Below are 24,509 nucleotides of genomic sequence, written 5' to 3' on the forward strand. Positions count from 1 at the left end.
GGTTCACTGCTGAACACTAAGCTGAAGTCAAAAAGCAAGACAAGCTGGAAGCAGTGTTTGGGCGTCCCCCACCAACATATATTATTGGATTTACATTTCAAAAACATATCTAGCTAGGTTTAACATGGTTATTTTCCATTTCAACTAACAAGAGATATCATTTTCTCATTTTAATTATAAGTTTAGGTAATAGTATGTTGCTTTTTAAACCCAAGAGGGCTCATTATGGTCTACAATCATCATCACTAGCTTTGATATTTTGAGCATGACAAATGGTTTTCTCAGATTTTACACCGAGCAATTGAAATTATCATAAGTAGTGGATGTGACAGCTGAGCAGGTAGAGAAACTTTCATCTTCATGATTTTTAACTTTCTTAATTAACACTTAATTAATTTCAAAAGAAGTTTCAGGTTTCACATAAAAACAAGTTAAACAAGGTTAATGATGATTAAAGATATGGCTTGTTGGTAGCACCACTAAGTGTTCCTGTAGATATGTTCGCTAATGTTACCAAACTAGGAAGTCAAGAATGGGCTATGACAACTCTTGCAGTCACAGAAAAGGGCTTTATGCTAATTCTGCCTTTCATCTAATCACAGCATTCCAGCTACATGAAGCTGTGCACTGTATAAATAGATAAAACAATCCAAGAGTCCAAGGTTGCATTAAATACATATTAATAAGCAGATTCCCTTAGTCATACTTTGTCAATGACAGTCATTGACAGTGACTTCAGAATTAATTCTATTAAATGCAAGGCTAATTTAAAACATGAAAAAGCATACAGATATTCAAAGGCTTTTCTAATCAAAGGTCAGTGAAAGATACATTCAGTTCTCTACTTAAACCTGCTCAATCTTTTAATAGTTAAACGAATAAATAAGAAATGTAATTAAATTACCCATTTTAAATATACACATTACTTTACATTATAACTATATTTGGACTTACAGCTGAAACGCTGTGAACTCACTATCTAACTAAGATTAAAGCCTCTAAAGTCAGAGCTTCTGGCGGGGGTCTTACCGGACAGTTTGTCTCAAGAAGCGGTCGGGGTCCTGAGCAGTGAAGGTGGTGAGCAGAGACCCTGCAGGCAGACCCTCCTCGAGTTTGATGGGTTTGGGATTGGGGCTGAACTCTGGACTCTCGTTGATGTCCAGGATCCGGACAGAGACGGTTGCTGTGGACTGACGAGGCAGGTGGATGCCACGGGCCAGCGGGACCTCATTCTCTGCCTCAACCGTGAGCATGAAGGAACGAGTCAGCTCAAAATCTATGGGCTGGACAGAAGAATGGAAGGTTATGATGATAGTGACATGGAAAACATCTACACGGTCAGCCTTTAGAACAATTCACAGTAACTGTGCTTTTTAGCTGCGACCAGCAGCTACTATAGTTCCCCTCCCTTTGGCTGCCACAGTTTTCGTCATAGGTGGCTGAAAGTTTGCATGGAGGTCGTGTGTGTGTGTGTGTGTGTGTGTGTGTGTGTGTGTGTGTGTGTGTGTGTGTGTGTTTGCGCTTGTTTTAAAGTGTTTCGAGAGCATTTTCAATAAAAAGGGTTGAAATAATACAAATATGCTCCTCTCTATTTGTTATGAACTTATTAACTATATCTATATATTTTTTTCACTATATGAGCATATACAGCTACGACAAGTTTTATGAAGGGCAAACTGGTGGCCGAGGTGATTAAAGCTGACCATGAACTGCAAAGTTTGAAGATCTCAGTTACATGTTGATCTCTCTCTGTCCACTGTAATCTATTGTAATGTCAGAAAACAGTGAGTATACTGTCAAATATTATTTTGTCAAACTACTATTTTCAAGGTGAAGAATGAACTTTTACATTTTACAAATGTCAAGAAAAGATCACATCTCCCTGTGTCCTCGCTTTACATTTGGGATTCTAAAGATGCATAGACTGACACCAATTACTGTCTCTGATCTGCTCCTCACATCTTTTGCCCAACTACTTTTCTCCATTCAATGGTTCATGTTAAAGTGATTTTAGTTTTCTTGTTTTTCCCCAAGGACGACTTAACCTGAATGTAAAAATATTTGAGACTTTTAGGTCATATATAATGTTTGAACAATATATTGTAACTTGTAGTTAGGACCTGCTTCAAATTCATCTATTAATTTATGACATATTTGAACCAAAAAATAAGTTACTGGGTAAGATCACAAGCCTATCTCTCAAAATGTTGAAATGCTCCATATCATATTGAACTACACTTTTGGTACTATTTATAGTTTGAAGGTTTTTTTGTGGAACATCATTAAAAAAACATTTTTTACATTCATTTATTATCTCGCCATATGGGAGTGTTCATTGTTACTGGAGGGGTCCGCCTTTCACGCATCAGATTCAAATGACCTACACATGCACGGGGGGTTCACTTGACAAAATGATTATATCTCACCGACATGTTATCATGATGTATGATTATGTTTACTGTTCTCTCTTCTGCAGCATCAAACTGTATGAAGTTGCTGCTTTTGCAAACCAGACATTTAACACTGCTGCTTCTCATTAACAGTGTTTCACTGGCGAACCACGGGGTGAATTTTATTGTGAAGCAGTCACGGGACATGTAATATATTTTTCAAAGGGGGGCGTCAAATAAAAGTTTGGATCATTTCTAACTTTTGCAAGAGAGGAATAAGCAGAGCTGCAAGATCTGCAGCTAACTCATACTGGGGCCACTGGGAGCCAATACATCTCCAACACCTTGGATGTTGATGATCATGCTGTGAGCAACACTGATCTGTTAGTATGATGTAAACACTGGCCTTATTAACACCTTCCCTTTTGCTAATTTGTTTTTATTGGGTAGCATTTCTGTTATAGACTCCAGATATAACACACACATTCTGTTAATAACGATTCTGTCAGTATCACAGTAATATTTGTGTTTCAGTAAAACAGCGCCCCCCACCAGCACATCAGTCAGGCAGAGAGTGGTACTGCAGCACGAGAGACAGCGGGAGCCTTTCAAATCTAGATGATAATAAATTCAGAGGAAGTTCTGTGAGAAGTTAGTGAGGGACAAGATGTTCAGAAAGACACCACAGTAACTGCAGAAAGCGCTGTGTTGTGTGGATGTGGTGTTAGTGAAATGAATGTCACTCTCGCCGGACTGCAATCCATCCATTTCACGTTAATGAGAAACGCGACAGTGTGCGTTGAGACGAGGGGTGAATACCTGGATAGAATTTAAATAATACTTTAAACTTGCTCTTTAGTGGATTATGAGTTTGCCGAATTACAGGAGATTCTTGGACAGAATACATTTTGTGAAAGAAAACATACAGAGACGTCCCATAGTGGCCGTTGTGGGTTTTTGATGCGTGTCTGTAGTGCATGCGCTAACCAAAGTCTAGCCGGGCGGGCTGGACTTTGGCAGTTTTCTACAGAACCGCTGATCCACATAACTTCACTCAGGGTGCAATGTGCAGTGCCCTCCCTCAGATCCTCAGCAACAGTCACGCCAAGCGTGAAGTAGATTGGTCTGAGGGTTGTTGAGATAATCAAAACACACGCACACATACACACAGAGAGGCTTCGTTTGTCAGTGTTGTTAACAGAAACACCAATTGTTGTTCTTCTGATGATGATTCAGAGAAGCCACTGACATGGAACAGCCCCCAGTGGTGGATCTCTGCCCAACTGTATTAATTAAAACATGCTTGTTGTTATCACCAGTAACCACAGGTGCCACCAGATCAAATGCAACTGAAAGCTTAAAGGAATACTTCACGCAAAACTGATAATTTGTATATCAATTACTCACCCAGTGTTACCTTGGATTCTTGAAGAAAACTTTTTTCCCACATGCCTCAAAACTCAGAGAAAAAGTCTTGATGATTTGAAATGAATGGGGGCAAAACTATATCAAAACAGCGGTTTACAAACTCTCATACAACCTGTGCAGTATAATCCAAATCTCATTTATCCAGTCGCATGCTCACCATTTCACAAACACATGACTTTTCACTAAAACCTTACTATTTAACAGTCTCACGCTTGTGCAGGCGCGCTACTCGTCATGTGTTTGTGAAGTAGTTGAGCATGCGACTGGATGAATGAGATAAATATCCTGCATGAGTTACATGAGAGGTTGTAAACAAATGTTTTGATTTAGTTTTGCGGTTGTTAAACGTGGCCCCCATTTATTTCAACGGGGCCACTTACCCCTTTACAACACAGGAGCTGGTTTTACTGAGTTTCTCTTCACCACCATAAAACAGTATAGCAGTGGAGACTGCTTGCTATTTCCTCATTCCGGTATGTGTTTGTTAGTGTGTGCGTGTGTGTTGTGGAGACAAAATCCCACCTTGACCACAGTGAGCAGGCCTTCGTTGGTGGTGGGGTCAGTGGGGATGGAAAAGCGTCCAGTGGGGTCTCCGGCGATGATGCGGTACACAGCACTCCAGGCTGAAGTGTGAGGCTGGTCTTTATCTGTCACCGTCAGGTTAGCTACGATCACATTCACCCGGTTCTCATGAACCTCCCCAAAGAACTGAAAGACAGACAATTCAGCAGCATTTTTAACACCAATGTGTTAACATTAAACGGCAATACAATAAATCCTGGGTAACATTACTGTAAAGAAACGTGACCAAAGTGTCTAAAACCAGAACTAAGTGCTTTTTTTTTTCTCTCCTCTCCTTTCCTGCCCTCTGTCTCTAACTCAGTGTGTGTGTGTGTGTGTGTGTGTGTGTGTGTGTGTGTGTGTGTGTGTGTGTGTGTGTGTGTGTGTGTGTGGACCTACTGTGTCTGTGGTGAATTCGGGGGGATTGTCATTGACATCAGTGACCCTGATGATGGTGGTTGCGGTGTTGGACAGGCCATAGGTGGGGTTTCCCTCCATGTCTGTCGCCTGGATGATCAGGGTGTACTGGGTGACTTTCTGAAAACAAAGAGAGACAATAGCTGGATTTTAGATTCTTTAGAATTATTCTTATTATATTATTATTTTTGAATAATAATTATTTTACAAAGATATTAAACAAAGCAGTTTGAGTGATGCAGCACAAATCATCATTCATACTAATAAGAATTCTGACCATCTTTGTCTGCTTAACATTCTAATTTTAAAGTTTAAGTGTCAAGCTGAATGTTTATAGCCCACATGGACGAGAAGTTCTAAAAATGAGTAAGTGAGTAGAGATTGCTTTGTACCTTTAATAGTGTTTCACAGTATAAACATTAAACTAATGTTAACTATCTGGGTGCGATAAGGGATCATTAATGACCTTTCAGGTGCGCTCACATTCATAAAGCGTCAGATCATCTGGATAAACTGTCGGTTTGTTTACAACCTGTCCCATTGTTTGAATGCTTGTGTTTCTTGTCCAACTGGAATTCATTAAAGTAATATTAACACGTTTCCAGATCTCAGATATTACTTTGTTGAGTACAATGTTATCATAACTTTTTGGGTTGATGGCCAAAACTATGAAAATAAGACCCAAGTGGAGCATAACACTTAATTTCTGACCTTGGTAATAGTAGTTGGACATAATGATCTTAACTAAAGCGACAGTAAACTAAAGGACAAAACCCATATACAGTAGGACCACCTGCTGTCACGTAACCAAAGTCTCATTTTAGGTCACATTATGACAACTGATTCATTTCCATGACAACTAAACAAACTCCATCCGCAGAAAAAGACCTTGAGATGTGGTTGAAAGCTCCAGAAAAAGTTAGTGAGCGGATTTTGTCAAAAAGACGAAGGAATTATTCTTCCTGCTAACCCTTCCTGATTAAAGGGAATCATGTTGAATTAATATATAGATATATCAGACATGTTTCTAAGTGTGGGTTAGCTGATTTAGCTTTTCCTTAACTTACACAACTAACTATCAAACAGTAAGATTCAGACTTGAATGATTTTGAGCTGCTTTAAAAGATCCTTCAAGATATAAGTCATTGCATGCAAATAGCATGACAGAACATCCTTTAGGATCAACTGATGCAAGAATATGACTTAAAAAGTTACAAGCTGCAGGAGATACTGCAGGCTGGACACACAGTCACAGGCTGAGAAGCAGCTGCTCCATGAGGGTTTCATGTCCAGCCACACACACACACACACACACACACACACACACACACACACACACACACACACACACACACACACACACACACACACACACCTCCCGATCGAGGCCTGCTGCCACAGTGATGATGTCACCCGTCTTGTTGTTGATGGTGAACATGTTGGAGGAGGGGCTCTGGGGATTCTGGGAGAGGATCTTATATCGCAGCATCCCATTAGCAGTTTTTGGATCATCCTTGTCCACTGCTGTCACTGTCATCACAAAGGATCCTGCAGGGAAACACACAGCAAGTCAACACAGATATGTCAGTGAAGAAGGCACAAGCGTGTGTGTGTGTGTGTGTGTGTGTGTGTACCAGGCTTGGATCCCTCCGGTACAGAGCCGTTGAAGATGGTGTGTGTGAATTCTGGTCTGTTGTCGTTCTGGTCGATGACGTTAATGACGATGTCGATGGGATTCTCCACCTGATTCCCATTCAGGTCCACCGCGTGTGCTCGTAACTGTACACAGACACACACACACAGACACACACACTTATCACTTGTACAAAGATGAGATTTCTTCCCCCAAGATCAATAACATGAGTACAAATATAAGAAGTCAACAACCGTCCTAGCAAAACTGTGAAGCGACTTTGAGCTAAATACTAACAACACCATGCTAACATGCTCATAATGTCAATGAATGTTTAACAGGTAATGTTTACTATAAGCTTGCATTATAAGCACAGCTGAGACTGAAGGGAATGTCACCAGTTATGCAGGTATTCATATAGCATAAAGCAAGTCATAAAGCAAAGTATTTTGACCTGATGGTGTCACTGGTGTGTTTAGTCAGGAGATCACCGATGGAGGATCATCCAGCAGGATTCATCCTCTTGGGGTTTTGAATATTTGTATAATATTTCAGAGTAATCCAATGTAGACGGTGGGTAAAAGTATTGTAATTAATATTTAGCGATGATATAAGAAGCATTCCTTTCAAATTATGCGTTTTTCTACCTCAGGATGTGTTGTGAAGCTGTGCTTGCAGGTTTGAGCATGGAAGCTACAAAATGCAATCTGTACCTTTTTTTTTTACATTCAAAGCTTCTATTGCTTTCTATAGCTTTGAATGTCTCTTGTCATGTTTTTATGACAGCACCACCCTAAAAATAAAAATAAATCCTCAAACAAAATCCTCAATTTGAATAAATTGATTGATGGGTTTTAATGAGTTATTCTTTTTTATATATATAAATGTACTTTCCTAATGAATATAGCTGGTCAGTGTGTGCCTCCCTTTGTGTACTGCAAGCAGAGAAAGTCTAAACACCAAAAAATATGTATTGAATCTAAATATTTCATTAAATCAAAACATGTTGTGTATTTTGGAAATGATTACATCGATCTTTTTTCAATAATTGTTGACTTTTGGACTTTAAACGCTATTAAAAAGTTATTGGAAATGTTTGGATCACACACGTGTGAAACTATCCAACGCAGCCACCATTGGAATCTAATTATATTAATAGTATAATACTAATAATATTAGTGTAACCTAATCTTTATCTGAAACTGCGCACACATTTCTAACACAATAAATGGACATGCAAAATATAAATATAAAAAAGCTGTGAATGTTGATTTAGAATTTGAATGTCAACGTAATGAATGAAGCTTCCAACTATTCGATTCAGCCCTAGAAAATGAATTTTTTTTGTATAACTTCTCTGAACTTATAGTCACTTTGAAAATCAAGAATCTATTCTATAACCGTCTTTGATTTTCCCAATTAAAACAGCAGGGCTATGATTTGTATTTATTTAGCATTAAGTCGTCAAAGATGCTGAATATAGCTATTTATTGGCCTTGGACCCTCGATAAGTCATTCCTTCACAGCGTATGTAGCATCTGTATCAGGCTCTCAAAGAGCCAAAGTCTCCCTCATGAATAAACATGCCGGCCAATCCCAGCTCCAAGCTCTGACAACTACATCCAATTACATGAATATTCATCAGACAGCTTAAATGCAAATCACCCTGCTGTGACTCCAGATTTCCACACCCCCGTGTAAGTTGTGTGTGTGCATTCCTCCAGATCAAAAGGTTAGACTCTACTCTCAGACGTGTATGTGACTGTATTGGATATAGTGAGCAAACACCATGAGTCTTCTTTAAAGAATTTCCTCTTCATCTTTGTGCATGAGAGAGAATATATCCAGCGAGAGTGACAGCAAAGAGAGTTACATGCAACCAAGGTGGTGAGGCAGATTCACACATCAAGTGAAGCTCGAGGTAAATCATATGAAATGTACTTGTATTTTTCAGTAAATAGACTGTATAAGTGTTACGGTTGGTGTTACATAGTGTTTTATGTGATTTAAATTTAGTTTTGAATTCCTTGTCCAACCAATCTATGTTCAACTTTCAACATTTTAAGGAACTAATGTTTTAAGGAACTAAAGATCTGTAATTTAATTTGTTTGTCTAAGAAGGCATTATATATATATATATATATATATATATATATATATATATATATATATATATATATATGTGTGTATATATATATATATATATATATATATATATATATATATATATATATATATATATTTATACAGTATATATATATATATTTATACAGTATATATATATATATATATATATATATGTATACAGTATATATATATTTATACAGTATGTGTGTATATATTTTAACAGTGTGTACAACTAACTAACTAACTAACTTAGTCCAAAGCTAGCTAACTGGCTAACTAACTAGCTAGATAAATAGCTAACTAACTGACTGACGAACGATTGAATGAATGAACGAATGAACGAACGAACGAACGAATGAACGAATGAACGAATGAACGAATGAACGAATGAACGAATGATTGAAATAACTAACTAATTAACTTTAGGTGTTGGGAAGTGTATTTTCTTCACTTTGGACTGAGCCTGGCCAGCTGTTTCTTCTACTTCCAGTCTTTGTGCTAAGCTAAGCTCATATGAGTGGTATCAATCCTCTCATCTCACTCTTGGAAAGAAAGGGATTTTCAAAAATGTTGAACTTTTTCTTTGAGTGAAAAACTATATTAGTTGTGTGCAGCTAGAGTGTTGTGCCCTTACAACACTCAAATGTCCCTGTTGTTTTCCAACCAGGGGTTGAACCAGATACTTTTTAGACCCAATTTTAGAACCAAATTGTATTGTATAACCTTACAGTATGAATTTTCTATATTATCTTTCGTCGATGTAATTGGCACAATTTGGAATTGTAGCTTGTTTACTGTCCTGTCCTCTGACATAAGACCTTGAGGGACTCTGTAACAAAGTCTTTTGGATTTCAGGTGCAGAAAAGAACAAAAAACAAACAGAGTGAAGGTGTCTGTAAGTAAAAATGACCTGGATGAAACGCTAAATGTTTGCCTTGCTGTTGATCTTAGCTGTGTGTGAAGAGTCTTACATGGAAGTTGGAGATGTGCTCTCTGTCCAGAGGCTTGGTGACGCACAGCTGGCCTGAGATTGGGCTGATGATGAAGATGCCGGTCGGAGGCTGGTCGGCCCCGGGGCCTGTAACACTGTAACGCAGCATCCGGTTGTTATCCCGGTCTGAGCGGATCTGAAACGGGGAGGAGCAGGGAAGGATTTACAATTAATTTACTACACAGGACGGAGGCGGAACAATTTCACTGTATGTGGTTAGCAGTAAATAGTACAGTCATTATAAAAGTCCCTGCACAAAATAAACATAATATTTCACTTTATTGTGTCATCTCCTGACTGCTGTCAGTGTAGTTTGGAAGACATGTCCTCCTAGTAAGAATGACTACCTGTTTAAAGGTAAAACATAATAATACACAAGTGAAGCTAAACTTTATGAGTGTAAACTGGATGTGTCTTGTATGTCAGTATGACTTTAGGCTTGCACAAGCAAAACTCAGCAAATGCTTGAGGCTGCTGCTAGATAACTACAGAAAATCTGATTTGAGCTGAATTCAAAATAAACTGTGATGCGTGGTGCACCATAAATATCCTGCACGCTGTCCATATGATCTGCACAAAGAAGAGAAAGGCAGCACTATCAAATCAAATCAAATCAAATCAAATTTATTTGTATAGCCCAATATCACAAATTATACATTTGTCTCAGTGGGCTTTACAGACTGTACAGGTTACGACACCCTCTGTCCTTAGACCCTCGCATCGCACAAAGAAAAACTTCCTAAAAGAAAAATGGGGAAAAATGGAGAGCAACTGAGGAGGGATCCCTCTCCCAGGACGGACAGACGTGCAATAGATGTCGTGTGTACAGGATAAACAACATAGTACAAATACAACATTTGACAGAAATTATGTTGTGTTGAAGACTATGAAGACAGGGCTCGACATCAACTCAAGCATGTTTGCAAACCACAAAAAAGGGGGAATATGGACGAAACACCTTTTACTACAAGAACCATTGCAGGTTTAACAACATTTGATCCACAGAAAAGAGAAAGCAGTATCATCGGCAGGATTATGTATAGAAGTGGATGGGGAAGACAACCGATACACATTTGTTTTAGTCAAGTAAAGATTGGCATATAATGTCATGCTACAGGAACAACGGCTTCTAAAAGTGCAACAAAAGCTAAATGGAATCAATAGTTGTTGTATTTTTAGAACAAAGCGTTACCCTTAGCTCCATAGCTAGCTTTTAGCTGCATACCACCAAATAAAGTGTACACATTTGAGACTGCTGCAATATAGATACAAAAACTGAAGAGAAGAATTTCACTTTGAAGCTTTGGGAGCAGTTTATCTAAACAAATCTAAACTCAGGAGTTCAGATTATTTTGTTACATACGCTGCTCGCCAAGGTCTACAATGAGATTCCATTATTTAATGTGTAACGTAGCAGTGCCAGCTACATGGATAGAAGCAGAAAGACAAAGCGAGTGACTGTTGCTCTGAGAATGGGGATGCTTGTCTGGGTCAGTGCTTGCACGGTTTACATCCTAACAAAAAATACAACATCAGGTATTTCTACATTATGTCTGGAGAGTTAGGCATTATGTGGAGTTCCCCAGGGCTCAATTCTTGCTCAGCTGCTTCATGTTTCATCATCAACCAAAAACACAATGTATGTTACATTATTATGCAGATCCCAAGGAAGGCTGAGTCACATTAAATCACTAGTTGAGTGCATTAACAGCCTAAATAATTGATTGTACCAGAATGTAAGCCTAAATTACAAAATGTATTGTTCTATTGGTCCTTAAGGTCCATGTAATGTAGCAGGCAGTGAAATGCTAATGATCATCCAAGCCGTGTCAGCAACTTAAAAGTGCCTTTTAAATCATCTAAAGTAAGAGGCTTTTTGTCACAGCCGGATGAAAACTAGTTCATGCTTTTATCTCCAGTTGCTTATCGCAATATCCCCCTTACTGTTCAACTTACAGGTCTGCTTCTGTGTGTGTGTGTGTGTGTGTGTGTGTGTGTGTGTGTGTGTGTGTGTGTGTGTTTTTCTTACTCTGACGAGGTCCTCGGGGAACTGTCCTCGTGAGTTCTCAGGGACGTTGATAGGCGGAATGACCCAGTCCCTTTTCACCCGCCTCAGAGTGCCATCACCCATGACAACCACGCTGCGCCATGGAAATAAGATCTCTGGTACCCGCTGAGTCAGTGTTGCATCACTGGGCTTTACCTGCAGAGATTAAACAAGAGTTGTGTCCTGGGCTGCACGCATGCATACACACACACACACGCACACACACACAGACACACACACACACACACACACACACACACACACACACGCGCACACACACACACACACACACAGCTGAGCTGCAGAGCAAGCCTGCTGGGAAGGCTTGGTGACTCAGGGTATTTCTGACCTCATTCCAGTGGCTTGGATTAATGCTCTCATTATAGTTTGTCTGATAAATGACCACCACCTGTCACTGTGCGTGTGTGTGTGTGTGTGTGTGTGTGTGTGTGTGTGTGTGTGTGTGTGTGTATGTGTGTGTGCGTGCGTGCGTGTGCCTAGGCTTCACACACAGTGGATGTTAAGGAAAAGGAAAGCTTCTCATTGACTCTGCCCCCCCACAGTTCACCTGCTGCTCACGGGGAGTTCCGCCCCTGACCTTGGAGGCTGGGTTGGTATTTTCAGCAGGTTTTGTAAGTCTTTGATTCAAGTACATTTAATTTATGAAATACAATAAATGTCTTCATACTTTATAAAGTATAAATATTTTATAGAATACATTGAAAAAAATACAAACTAAAGGAGAATAATCAAGATATCTGAGTCATCAAGGTCATCAAGTAAATTACTAACACAAACAAAAAGCCAGGACTGGATTACATGGAACTGGAAAATACAAGCGCACAGGAATAAAAGAGCAGATGATTAATGACAGACTTTGCCTCATAGTGAGTGATTTGACACAGATCCTTCAATTGTATCTGTGTGTATCTAGTGTTGCTGTCCTTGTTGTTGTTGGTTTCTCTGTTACTGTTAGGAGCCCGTGAGACACATTCCAGTCCTTTCAATTGATCCATCCTTTGGATTGTTGATGAGCTGCAGTCAATGCAACACTTCCTGTTAGGTGTTTCACAATAAAAGCCTAGGAAGACTCAGAAAGTGTGAGATGCTGGAAGTATATAAATATAAAATATTTTTATATTTGAATTGTCTACTACTGAATGAAAAGAATAACAATTTTTACTGGAGAAAGAGCATGCAGAGAAGTATGACGTGACTCTTTTGAAATAATGCTATGGAAATATACATCAACGCAACATGTAACATGTAAGACGTTTTGACTTAAATTGTAAATTCAATCAAAAGTCAAAAACCGGGAGGCTTCAAACTCAAATATGATGAACTATGTACTTCATCATATCAGAGGGGGAATTAGAAGTAAAGGCCGGTGTGCAATATGTTTGAAATAGAGGCCTGTTTCTCTATGCAGTTGAAGTTAATACATCGGAGAATTATACATTTGAGAACATTTCAAAGAATGTAGTGACCATGTAGAGGACAAACACTTGATATAACTAAGGTGTTGTTTGATTTGATTGACATTTGGAGCTTGGCTGTAAATATGATGCCTGTTTGTGTCACTCTTCAGTTTTTTATAACAGCCCTGGTCCTTCCTCTCAGATGAAGGGCACAGTGCTGACTCTGCTCCCCTGGCGAGTGACTGGCTGCTAACTGCCATGGCTGCTCCTCGTGGTTTTCCTTATGAAGGATTGTTGACAGCTTCTCTCACTCTCACTGATTATCCTCCTCACTGATAGCAGCTAAAGCATATGGCAGCCGGCTATTTGGGGCTGTGTTTAGAAGAACAGCCAATCAAGGCCAGTGTCTGGTCTAAATACATGCAGAGAGCCTTATTATCGCTGTTGTACATGAAACAAACCAACAGATGGCTGTTTGACTCACTTTGTCTCTGCAATCAGCACTTGGCCAACCTCAGCCGCCTGCTGGGCCAGAGGAGCTGATTTTATGTGTGTACAGTTCATCCAACATTACTGAAGCATTGAGGGGGGGGGGGGGGGAATAAGAGCCCATCATGCTCAGACTGTCTAATAATTGAGCTTCACACATCCTCAGACTCAGATCCAGGTTCGATGTGTTAACGCTGTCAGCTTCTGTATGTGTTAATGAACTCGTGATTAATCAAATATCCAGTGAGTCAGAGGCAGTAGATCTGTGTGCACTGTGAGGACGTACACAAGCATTGAGCTGCACACTGTTTTTCCTTGAATATGATACTGCGCATTGTTAACTTATAAACCAAGCTCCATTAATAACCAAATTAAGAGTGCAACTACAATTATTGTCACTATTGATTCATCTATCAATTATATTTTTCAATAACCTTTTAATCAATTCATCTATTAAATATAAAAAGAAGAGAAAAATGTCCATCACAAGTTTCCTGGGCCCAAGGTTACATCTTTAGTCAACAGTTTATCCATAAAAATAATAATAATGTTGTGTGTGCTCATGGTGGTAAAGTTAGGGACAATAACGATGCATGTAGTTTCCTGTTTTTACCTCGGCCTTCTCTTTAGCATACAGTAAAGCTGAACACATGGACACATGTATCATGGTGGAGAGTTAAGAAGCTTTTAGAATCAAACATTTTTCAGCTCAGCAGAGTCAAATAAAGAGACGAAAGGGTTTACATGGAAACACTGCTGCTGTTTTACCTGTTCAGGACCTGTGCTGTTCCCCTGTGGACGGACGTGGAGGTGCACTCTGGTCTTCCAGACCTGTTTGGATTGCAGGTCTCGAGCGTAGATCACCTCCACTGCTTTTCCCTTTCCCACCAGGCTGAGGCGCCGCAGGGCATAGACCACACCATCCTCACTCACCCTGAAGTCAGACGAATCTCCAACCTCAATCCACACCCCCCCTCTACCGCAGTCCATGAAGCTCACTAAGAGAGAGAGACAGAGACAAACGTCAGACTGAGTGGAAAAACCTGCGGGATGCTTTGTGAGGAGGTTAAATGTCTAAATACACCCAGCAGCCATTTTACATCCCTGCTGAACCCACCAGTGGGGTCATGTTTACATTTATTTTAAGGATGTTGAACACAGATCCCACACATGTGAATAGTAAAGGAATGCAAAGAACATGTACTCATTTCCAGATGCGTCATACAGAATGCCGCCTTTGGCTTGAATTATTTACCCATCATGGAACAAACGATCCAGAATATATGTGAAGCTGTCAAACAGGGCAGGAAAATATATTCTTCCCCCTCTTTAAAGCTGTTTAACGGGAAATTTAAGGGATAAAAAGGCTTTTAAGAGGTTGAGAGGAATAAAGTAGATGCTGGAGTAGCAGAGTGAAGGAAAGAATCATGTAAAACCTGACTTGCTTTTAGATGAGCATTAGAGGAAAGATTGATGGACCTGGCCAAAGAGTTTAGCCTGCTGTAAATCCCAAAGCTGAAGATGGGATTTGCAAAAGTTAAACCATAAACGGGCAGAAACAGGACCAGCTTTCAGCAGGAACAGCAGGTTTCTCTCTCTCTGCAATTTCCTCCTCTTTATTTGTTTGCCAAGTTTAGCCTACCTTCAGAGATGAAGCAGTTTTAGTGATGCCTGGGGAAGGTGCGCGGCAGTGTGACTGCATTTCCGGATATCATTGCAAGTTTGTCGGTGGTGTGATTTGAGCAGACACAGCACACTCATGCAGAACAAAGCTGTCGACGGCAAATGTCAGCTCATCACAGTCGGCACATTAACAACAAGTGAGTGCATCCGGAACAGCTTCCACCTCAGCTGGAGGAGGAACAGGGAGAGGCTGGGGCTTTCTGGTGATGGAGTATCAAACCACAAAAGGAGTGTGGAAATGAGGAATAGATTTCTACGGTAATACAAAATGTTTTCATGCTTACATTTTCAACACAGCCTCAAAAAAGTGCATTACAGTTGTATGTAAGGCCGCAGATTTATTTTATTATAAATTAATCTGTGCATTATTTTTCCAATTAATCAAGCACATTTATTTTAAAAATGCTCATCGCAAGTTCCCGGAGCCCAAGGGGACATCTATAAACTATTTGTTTTGTCCATTCAAAAGCTCAACACCTTCTATTTACAGTAAAACTAAAGGGACAAAATCAGCAAATGTTTGCTTGATAAATGACTTAAAGCCAAGGACCCCCAAACTGATGGAGAGATGGAGCAGGGACCCCCTACTATACATATTGTATAAAATGGTTTTATATTAAACTGGGCCTAGTGCCATGTATACACATGGCTACCCTGTTATTGTGCATTCAATACTAAGCTATTCAATTAATACATATATTAATATATATATTCATGTTTTTACTTTAAACATGTGCAAGGTACAGTTGGCCGTGCCACTGACATTTATAAACATACATCTTGCACACAACACTGAGCTATTAAAATAATTCACAGATTCATGTTTTTATTTTAAACATACCGTAATTTTCGGACTATAAACCGCACCTGACTATAAGCCGCAGACGCTAAATTGACTAATTTGTACATATATAAGCCGCACTGGGCTATAAGCCGCAGACGCTAAATTGACTGATGTGTATGTAGCCGGTCTGTAGCTGACACCACGATCGACTCTGCGTTGTGTTGTGTAGAACCAGGAAATAACGATGGAGAACTTCTGCCTGTTCAATCAGCATTTATTGTCTCTGACCGTTGGTGTTTTCCTTAATTTGTCCATAAATTACCGTTGAAACAGAAGAAACACATGGAAGTCATCATCATACGGTAACTCCACAGTCGGGGTTTTTGGACATGCACCCCTCTCTTCAGCGTATCCTTCTTTCCGTCTCCCGAAAAAGTGGCGCGAACCCCCAGAAAGTGCCGGTTTCAGGAGTATCCGGTTTCAGGAGTATCAACATAAAAGCATATTTAACAAAATAAGACTCCTCGAAATAAATATATATATTTCCATAATGAGGGTGTCTCACACACTGCCTCGCTCTCGTAATGTCCGTCTGTCTCTCGTACCACTCGCTACTTTTGCGCGCTCTTTCCCTGCATCCGGTGGACTGTAACCTGTAAAATCCATAGATTTAGGAATTCCCCTAGTGGCCGTTAGCTGTAAAAATCCATAGATAAGCCGCACTGTTATATAAGCCGCAGGGTCGCAAAATGGGGAAAAAGTCGCGGCTTATAGTCCGGAAATTACGGTACATGTAGAAGGGACAGTGAATCTTCAAGCCATGTGCTGTGAGTGAACCGGTGCCCAGCTTCAGAGAGCTAATAACCCGCCTCCATTAAACCTCTTAAATAAAGCAGCTTCATTGATTTGTGTGTGTGTGTGTGTGTGTGTGTGTGTGTGTGTGTGTGTGTGTGTGTGTGTGTGTGTGCGTGTGTGTGTGTAGGTCTGTCTTTTTTTGTTTTTGTTTGTTTCTTTTCTTTTCATCCAGTCTTGAAGAAGACTCATACTGTTCCGTGTTTAGTTTAGTTTTAAGGCTGTATTTAATACCTTTATATTTGACCACCATTAAGCCAAAGAAATGAGAAGATGGAGTTTCATCTTTCCTCCTAAACATCTTCACATAATCTTTTTCTGGTTAAAGTCTCTGAGACACAACACCCAACCACATTCATATCATAGGGACTGTGTGACCTCATCGAGAGCAGCTCTTCTCCGTCTGAGCCCTGAGCTTTCTTTAACATAATGAAGAAGATAGAAAAATTAACTCTTAATAAATTCACATCATGTGTGATTTTTTTCTAAAGAGTTTTCAGCCTCCAGGCCTCCTGTGATGATGAATCAAATCAAACAAGCCGATAAGGCAAAATCATTTTCTGGTTGAGTTGTTCACCATATGCACGCCATGACAGGGGGAAGTCACTTTGTTTTAAGGCATTACAAGGTTTGAGAACCACAGACAATGCAGGGTTGTAAAGTGCAGTAAACATCTCTCAAACGGTATCTTATCCATCAGAACAAAGTGCATCAGACTGAAGTTAATAATGGACAAGGACACGAGTGTCATGGTGGTCTCACAACAGCCTGGCAGAAGTCATGAGGGCGTGATTATCATTTCAAAGTGAGGATGAGGAGGAAAACTGTTGATTTAATCTCATGTGTGACTGAATCTGTTTAGTTGAGTTGACTGTGAATGGATATATGGCACTTATAATAGAATTTTTTCAAAGCTGCTTAATTTGACAAAAAAATGAAAAAAGCCTTAGAAGCTGGCCAGATGTTGAAATATTCTCTAAACACAATGTTTAAGTGTTTGAAGGGACAAATAATATGTTATCAATAATGCTTTTTAAAGATCCGGAACAGTACCAGGAGGTTAAATAAGTAGTTTGTCCAGAGGGACACATGACAGGAAAGGGAAAGGAGTTATTTAAATTCAAAGGGGCTGAATCTTAGGAGCATGTGATCATGTGATAAGCACATTACATGGCACTCTTATCCTCGCTACATTGTATGTATAGACTTGACAAGTTGGCTTATGCTGGTGTCTAAAATGGAAAGGCTTCATCCTCTGGGGAACATGAATGTGTTCCGTACATTCAATGCTACTCAGCCAGTTAGTTTGTTTTATTTTGGCCGGATTGTGGTGCTAAAGGAATTCTCTGGTATTCTCTGGTATTCTGGTGGCCACAACAATCATAAGCAAATTTCATTAAAATCCAGAAAGCAGTTGTTTGAGGAAACTTTCTGTGATATTTGTTGAGAGGTAAATAAGACCAGGAAGTGGCACTAAAGAAACGTCAAGGCAGCAAAGCCATGAGGACACATCGTTGAGTATTGTTCCTGTTTGTAAAAAACACTTTTTGTTAGAAAAGATAGTTTGAGCCCAAGCTAAGATATCCCTGATGACATCACTATGACATCATCAGGGTTATTATTTTTATTGGAGAGTCTTTCCTGACTATTCTTGAGTGTGTTAATGGTTTCCTATTCTTACCGTTTCTACACTAGTTTGGTTTTAACCACTAAATATGATTTATGACTTGTCTGTTTTTATTTTGCTGTCTTTGTCAAGCACTTTGTCAAGTCTTTGGCTCTATAAATGAAGATCATTATTAAGATTCTTATTATGTTCTCAGACTCTGGTATTATCTGCTGAGGCTCTGGCAGAAGCTTTCAATGTTTTTAAATCTGTAGCAATCCCCTTAAATATCACAAAATCTTCCAATATGACTATCACATACTGTCTGCACATCAAACAGCCCCACTTTACGTTTGAGACACTGCTCCCAACACTTCTGATGGCAGTGAAGAAGAAGCAACTTGCTCAAACAACCACCCGTTCCCACCCTTGTCCAACCTTTCGTGGCTCAGATATGATTCGGCCAGAAGCCAACATTTTTGAATTACATTTATTTCAAAGAGAGCGACGATAGCATGGCCGGGAAGATTTATGGGCGCACCTAATCGATCCACTAAATGAAAAAGGTAGGCGTACCAGTGTACCAGCTCTGTGTAAATGCTCATTCATAATCCATGGTCCTGTTCAAAAACACTCATGCTGCTTCATGTATGTTAGGGCTATCTGGTTTAACCCCCCCCCCCCTCACAATGTAGAGGGAACTGGAGCAGAATTAAGCATGGGGCTTTTAGATGTTGCTGGGCAGCAGTGGGTGGTTCACAGTTCAACCTCTCATATTCAGCCAGCACAGCACAGCAACATACTCTGAGATAATAACAGCAAACAAACAGCAAACCACATGGACATATCAGAGCTGTAACCTGAAGCTGCTGGAGTAGAAGAGGAGTCAGATAATAAAGTTTAACGCTGTTCTATCCCATTAGCTGAATAAATTGAACCTCTGTTGCACACAAACATTCAGCTATTCACAGTTTTCAGCCGTGTTAGCATCATTGCTCTAGGGATGGCAAAGTCTGTCCGTTTGTCAGTCCACCACTTTAGTCCAAACTGAAACATCTCGTCAACTAGGAGATGGATTGTCATGAAACTTGGTCCCAACAGGATTAATAACATATATCCTGTGAAATATCCTACCATCTACTAGATTGATTGGCACAACCATTGGAACATACGCTCATGGTTCCCAGAGAATGAAGGATACTGACTATTTGTGATCCTCTGCTCCACCCTCAGGGCAACATTTTATTGTGTCCAATATATTGTTTTATGACTAAATATCTGCAAAACTTAAGCATTTCCATCAGCCTTGGCTGTACTTTGTGTTTTGTGCAAATTACTTCACAGATATATATCTGCGATAACCCAATTACAGCCTTAAACTGGAGTGCAAATACATTGGTCAGGCTTTAGTGTTGTATTTTATATTCATAATGGTTAATGGTTAATCATTTATGAAACCCTAATCAAATTTTAAATGGTTCAAAAGTGAGCATGTTAACATTTTGAGACAAAGTTCTGGCAGAAGAAGGGCTGTGAGATAAATTAATATAATCACATAAATGGGGAAGAGTCTGAAAGAGCTGCTCAGTACTGGTGGAGGTATATTTCCCAAGAACCCTAATCCTGAATATACCATTCAAGTATACAAGTGCAGCTCGATCAATGAGCTATGATCAATATCCTCGCTGGAGAAAAAAAGGCTCATAACAGTAGTTCCCCTCTGAAAAGCCCAGCGGACACACACACACACACACACACACACACACACACACACACACACACACACACACACACACTGCACGCTACAGGCATTACATCATAATAGGGAAGATGGGAAAGAGATAAAACAACTGATACGAGCACAGTGTTTTCCTCCCAGTGTTAGTCATGTCAGAACACCCAGACTAATGAAACAGCTTGTTGGGTTCGCAGCGCCTCAGGGCGGGTGAGGGCTGAGCCATTATACGTTTTACTGCACCCACAGCACTGCCATGGGATCACACGTTTTGATAGGAAAACACACAAAATCCTGACAAACTCAAGTAACTAACAATCTACAAATGTTTTTAAGTATTTACAATTGGATATTATTTGTGTTTGATCTGTAAACACAGGAACAATGATTTATGTGAGTCATAGTCTGACATGACTTCCTGCTCTCTTCATGCTAACAACAAGATACCAAGTATTAGCTAAGTGCTAACAAGTTGACTTGTTGTCCATGACAGTTTCCAAGGCCGGTCTCACTAAGCAACATCAACTTATGTGCTTCCTTTGAGGTGTCTGGGTAATAACTTAACATTCAGGCGATCCAGAATAACATACCACTGGTATTGACATAAACTGGCTGGAAACCAGAGGTGGATCAAGGGTCTGCCTTTCTTTTACTGCAGGACTGTTTTGTGGTTTTGCTTGCATGCTTCATGATTCTTGTGAGGTTTATTTTGCTTTTGTCAGGTAAATTAATCCTGATCTTCATTAATCCACACTGGAAAGACTATCACATGTATTTGTCCTACCTCAATCAATATGTATTACGACACTACGAATATGTTTCTGCACTATTATGTATTTTCTGCACAACTATGTATTTTCTGCACAATTATGTATTTTCTGCACAACTATGTATTACAAACATAATAGGGGCACTTCCCCTTTAAGAGTAACAGGTCAACAAACCATCACTTCCGGACTGCTGACGGAGGAGCGTGTAGGCGCCAAACTGGGACCAATGAGGAGAAGGTCAACGCCTACTCCATGTATTAGATGCGAATTTTCAAATGTTTGGGCACACCTGGAGCGGAGCCGTGAGACCGTAACGATGGGGCTTTTTGAGCCATGCGGTCTATGGAAACGGCGACGCGAAATGTGTCCTCAGCTGAGAATATTTTCTTTGTTTGACTTATTGCGTTAAATAAATATATAGATTACATCAGGAGATTGCTGTTTTGATTCGACCTTTAAGCTCCGAGTTCTTCAGCTTTTTCTTACCCTTTAATTGGCGTCCCTGGGTGGGCATCCCGAAAGGAGAAGTGAAGAACGATCGCCGAGCATCGTTGACTGGTATTCATTGCACGTGCAAAAGATCAGGTGAGGGTGAACACCGGTTAAGACAAATATTCACTGCAGGTAGACTAGGAAAACTTATTAATGAATGCCAGCAACAATGTTCGACGGTCATAGCTAATACAACTGCTGTTAAACGATAAAAAAGCAATCCTGAATGTTGAAATACAAGTGATAAGAACAAGCATCGAAAATATTATTTGTGTTAACGATACGTATTAAAAGCCTAGGGAGGGCTCCAGCGCAGTCTGGTTAGAGTTCTGAGAGAACTTATAGATTAATCAAACAAAGCCCGAGGTAGGGTGTCCGGTCTGGTACCGGATAAAGCTTATGGTAAGCTTGCATTGATATAGTTTAATACGAAAACACCTAAGGAAGGTAGCTAAGAAAGCTTAGTTAGTTTAATGTTAAAGAAGTCCTTTGGCAGGCAGATAGGTATAGTTTAATTCAAAGACTTAAGGGAAGCGTGGCTTAGAAGCTAGTGTTGTTTACCAAAGAAGAATAGTGATTATAATCCTGAATTACGTGAGAACCGATGACGATCGCCTCATAGTCTCAGATGTTGTATATCATCTTCTTTGCGGCAAGCATAGTGTAAAACATGTAAAGATTTGTGTATTGTTGTATTGTTGTGAGTAAAGTGTGACTAAAGCAGGCCTAAGGCGAGGCTAAGCTAGCGTTGATATTTAGCTAATGCATTGGAGTTTGTAGAACGGGTGAAAACTGTTCAAACTGACTGGGGGACGGTTGTGAAATCAAAGAGACGGGGAGTGTATGTGAAGTAGTTTTAAGTTGGAAAAACGTGAAAGAAGGAGACGTTTTTGTGAAAGGCCTCAGAGATTAGGACCAGCTAACGGTGGCCACGTGATGCTGGGTCGCTAATTCCGCCTACTTATGTAGTAAAAGTAAATTGTGATAAACTAAACCTTGAGTCTTATGCTGGAGCATTTTGGGTGGAAATAAAATGCATAAGTGATGTAGTGACCGAGTGATTAAACCAAAAAGTTTTCTCCAAACTGGAAGGAGAGAAAATTCAGAACAAAGAAACCTCCATTTTCTATCCTTCTTCATCTGGTGAAAAAAAAAAAAAAAAAAAAAGACCCACATCCGGTTGATAGCTAAATGCCTCTGGTGGACAAAATTGAGACTACAACTAAAAGTTTATAGAAACTTTACAAAATTTAAACACCTCCACCTGTGGAATGGCAATTAAAGCGCACCTAAATTTAAAACTGTGCACCAGCAGACAAATTGGTAAATTACAATTAAAATCCAATTGAATTGAGGAAAGCTAAAGAGAAGAAAAAGGTGAAACCAGAACCCCAGACTGTAGACCGGACGTGAGAAAAAGGACTGACGTGAGAAAAAGGACTGACAAGAGAACATGACTCCCCAGCAACGGGGATCCACACTTCCGGAACCAGGTTGTATATCTGCATTCACACACACTATCATAGTCAATTAAAGGAGGCTGAATTGTAAAGTGTAGAAAACTGTCTCTTATATGTTTTTGAGAAAACATGTTTAATAAGTGTGTGGATGACAGATATGTAGACTTTTTGTGTAATTCTGGAGCAGACAGAAATGATTAGAACAGAACAGAGCCGCAAAATACCAGCTAATGATAGATTACGTTCAGAATAATAAATAATAATAAAAGACTTTAGTCAAGAAGTGTCAGCATAACTCATTTAACACACACGGTCACGGCTTCTTTGTATCCCTCTGTAAAAGGCTGGCGTGATTCCCTCTTGGATGGCTGTCCGTTCCCACCTCTCCCAAAAATATTCAAACCTCATGACATTTTGTGAAAGACTATAATCGTCGACAGACGAATAGTAGGGAGATAGAATCTTCTGAGAGTTTAGTCTAAACAGTGTAGGGAGCTAGAAGCTCCTGAGGGTCCGATCGTAAATGTCATGAGGAAGAAATATGGTGAAGAGAGTTTGTAAGATAATAGGGAACGAAACAGCTGACAAATTATTTAAGAAAATAAAGTTTTGGTAAACTCATCTGTTTTAGAAATACCAGACTATAAGAAGCCTTTTATCTAAACAGCAGACTTCATGACATTAGTATTAACACAGAACCATGGAGATAAGAGTAGACCAGTGGTTCACTACTCTTCACAACTAGACCCAGTAGATAAGGCGATGCCTGACCGCACATGAGCAGTAACTGCAGCTTCCAATGGCAGGTCAGGCCTCTGCATCAAGTGTTATTCAGGCCATTGACTTTAACAGTGACACATGCAGTGTCAGTTTCGTTTTCACAACCGCATCTGACTATAGAATAATGTACAACTTTGATCCATCTACATTATTTCCAACAGCTGAGGACGGAGAATCACATGACTGAACGACAGAGACGGACAAGGAACTTCACCAAGACCAGACTTGACTGACAGTTCCCTAAGAGGAACCAGAGATAGAAATGTTTGATAACAGATCATGTAAAGTAACCTAGAGGATCCGAATGTGACAAGATTTCTGTAGTGACACAGACCGACGTATTAAAAGCAGAAGCTCTACCCAATCATCTGTCAGCAGAGCAGCAGAACTGATAGCATTGACAGAGACATGCAGATTAAAGAAAGACAAAGTTGTAAATATCTACACACACAGTGACTATGCATGTTCAACATGTGTTTGCTCAACAAGTACAGCATACAGGTATGGTAACATTGACTAACAAACATATTACTCACTCTAATAGAAGACTTATTGAAGGCAGTAAAGCTACCAAAGTATATTGCTTTATATAAAGGCACAACACATATGATAAGAACTGATCCAGTTTCAGTAGACAACAATATGTAAATGAGAAGACAAACACACCAGAACACAAGACAGAGATATTGAAAGAGATGCAGAATGCAGCTATAAAGTAAGAACAAGCCGTTTGGACTAAGAATAATTACATACAAGACAGAGACGACTGACGAAAGAACACTTGACCAGAGAAGAACTCAGTACTACCGAGAATGATATAAATGTGTATTGAGACACGGTATTTGA

The 24,509-nt window shown here is 39.7% G+C and overlaps 1 protein-coding gene across 1 annotated transcript in view; it reads right to left on the bottom strand.

The window, feature by feature from the left end:
* LOC115006914 (cadherin-2-like) overlaps positions 1 to 24,509 on the bottom strand; it is a 76,317-nt gene that overhangs the window by 38,742 nt on the left and 13,066 nt on the right. Inside the window, exons 3-10 of the mRNA XM_029429541.1 lie at positions 14,270 to 14,499; positions 11,577 to 11,750; positions 9,528 to 9,683; positions 6,431 to 6,575; positions 6,172 to 6,344; positions 4,779 to 4,916; positions 4,341 to 4,526; positions 1,030 to 1,283 (exon numbers count right to left, since the gene is read on the bottom strand). Of these exons, the coding sequence (XP_029285401.1) occupies positions 1,030 to 1,283; positions 4,341 to 4,526; positions 4,779 to 4,916; positions 6,172 to 6,344; positions 6,431 to 6,575; positions 9,528 to 9,683; positions 11,577 to 11,750; positions 14,270 to 14,499 (1,456 nt within the window). The remainder of the gene's footprint in view (positions 1 to 1,029; positions 1,284 to 4,340; positions 4,527 to 4,778; positions 4,917 to 6,171; positions 6,345 to 6,430; positions 6,576 to 9,527; positions 9,684 to 11,576; positions 11,751 to 14,269; positions 14,500 to 24,509) is intronic.

The sequence above is a fragment of the Cottoperca gobio genome, chromosome 4 (assembly GCF_900634415.1).
Source record: "Cottoperca gobio chromosome 4, fCotGob3.1, whole genome shotgun sequence".
In the NCBI taxonomy this organism is placed as follows: Eukaryota; Metazoa; Chordata; class Actinopteri; order Perciformes; family Bovichtidae; genus Cottoperca; species Cottoperca gobio.